Source organism: Plasmodium gaboni, assembly GCF_001602025.1.
Source record: "Plasmodium gaboni strain SY75 chromosome Unknown, whole genome shotgun sequence".
In the NCBI taxonomy this organism is placed as follows: domain Eukaryota; phylum Apicomplexa; class Aconoidasida; order Haemosporida; family Plasmodiidae; genus Plasmodium; species Plasmodium gaboni.
Genome location: NW_017385520.1, coordinates 1 through 1,697, shown reverse-complemented (window position 1 = coordinate 1,697; position 1,697 = coordinate 1). Strand labels below are relative to the sequence as shown.

Below are 1,697 nucleotides of genomic sequence, written 5' to 3'. Positions count from 1 at the left end.
ATGGGTATATCACTATTATTTTTCACATCATCTGTATAAGTATCTTGTACGTTATTATTTGTACTAGGTTTTAGTACCACTTCGATCAACGTTTTATATTTAGGTGATTTATATGGATATATATCATTGATATCCATCTCTTCATACTCACTTTCTGATGAAGAAGTAATATCAGATGAAGATATATTACCAATATAATCGTCCGTTTCTTCTCCTTCAACATATAAGTACGTTTTTCCTTTATATTTACCATATGGTACATATCTATTGGAAGATATTTTATCAGGTATGTTATAATCGTTCTGTGGCATTTCTAATACTCGGAACATATCGTCGATATGCACTTTACTTCTAAGGGGACTTCTCCACTATGAAGAGAAAAAAAATTTATATATATATGTACATATTATTCACATTAAATCATTTTTATATCATATGCATGCAAGTATATATAAATATATATATTTTATTGAATTTGTTTTTTTTTTTTTTTTTTAGATAAAATTTTTTTTTTTTTTTTTTTTTTTATGAAATTTTTTTTTTTTTTTTTTTTTCTTTTTTTTCTTTTTCAATCTAATAAAATATGTAAATTACATATAAAATATACATAAAACATATATATATAATATGTGATCCATCACATATATATCCATACAACTATTATTACCTTGTATAGCATGATTCCAAGTATAGTTGCCGCCACTGCACCTATGGTAGGAACAATTATTTCTGGACGTTCATATAATTGGAAACTTTGGTTATGTTGTTTTGAATTTATATCCACATTTGGTTCATTTTTCTTATTAGATGAATCGGGTTGTGGTTTATATTTTTCCGTGGGTATTATTTTTGTATTTTTTACTATATGAGATATAATATCTGATATGTTCATAACTGAATCTATTATTTTTGAGACAGGTTGTTCCCAGTCAATTTTAGGCCATTCAAACGTTGGCCATTTAATTGATATAGATCCATCCATTGTCCATTTAGGAAGTCCATTTATTTTCCATGTAGGCCATGATGAAGGATATACCCATGACCAAGGTGTTTGTTCCTTATCGTTTTTTGCTTGATCAATAATTTTTTCAATAACATCATCTGTTATTTTTACATCCTTATCTGCATCAACTATATCTTGTAAATCCTGATATTTACAATCACAATCACCACATTTTGATTTTAAATATTTTTCAGGACTATATTTTCTATATGCATTAGGAAGAGTTTTTTTGGATCTATTAAATTTTTCAGATAATCCAGTCCATTTGTCATTTATGTTTCTAGACCTTTGTAGATAATCCTCGACAGCAGTTTTGCATTCATATGTATCAGTTAGTTTTGCATGGTTTTTATTATTATCCATTGAATCCTTACAATGGTTCAGGATATATGTTCTTTTACTTCTTTTCTCATTACAGAATATTTTAGCCCATTCTATCATCCATCGTAAGAATTGAGGTGTTTCATCCGTATCGGGTTCGATGCAAATGGATCCGTATGGATCAGGCATGTATCCTGTTTTTTTGTATCCGCATAACATCGCGTGCCATACATATTTTTTATTTTTTTTCCACCAGTCTTCAGGTGTAGTAGTTCCATTTGAGTTTTTTTTAAGCACTTTCTCTAATTTTCCTTTAATATCTTTGAATGCTACAGAATCTATCATATCAGTTCCTTTAATTATATCTCCATAA

The 1,697-nt window shown here is 28.0% G+C and overlaps 1 protein-coding gene across 1 annotated transcript; it reads right to left on the bottom strand.

Annotated features, from left to right (window-relative positions):
• On the bottom strand, positions 1–1,697 carry PGSY75_0036900 (putative EMP1-like protein; the record flags this gene model as incomplete). Its single annotated transcript, XM_018783490.1, has 2 exons — positions 1–368; positions 668–1,697. Coding segments are annotated over 2 exons (1,398 nt in total), but the record flags the coding sequence as incomplete, so codon positions are not given.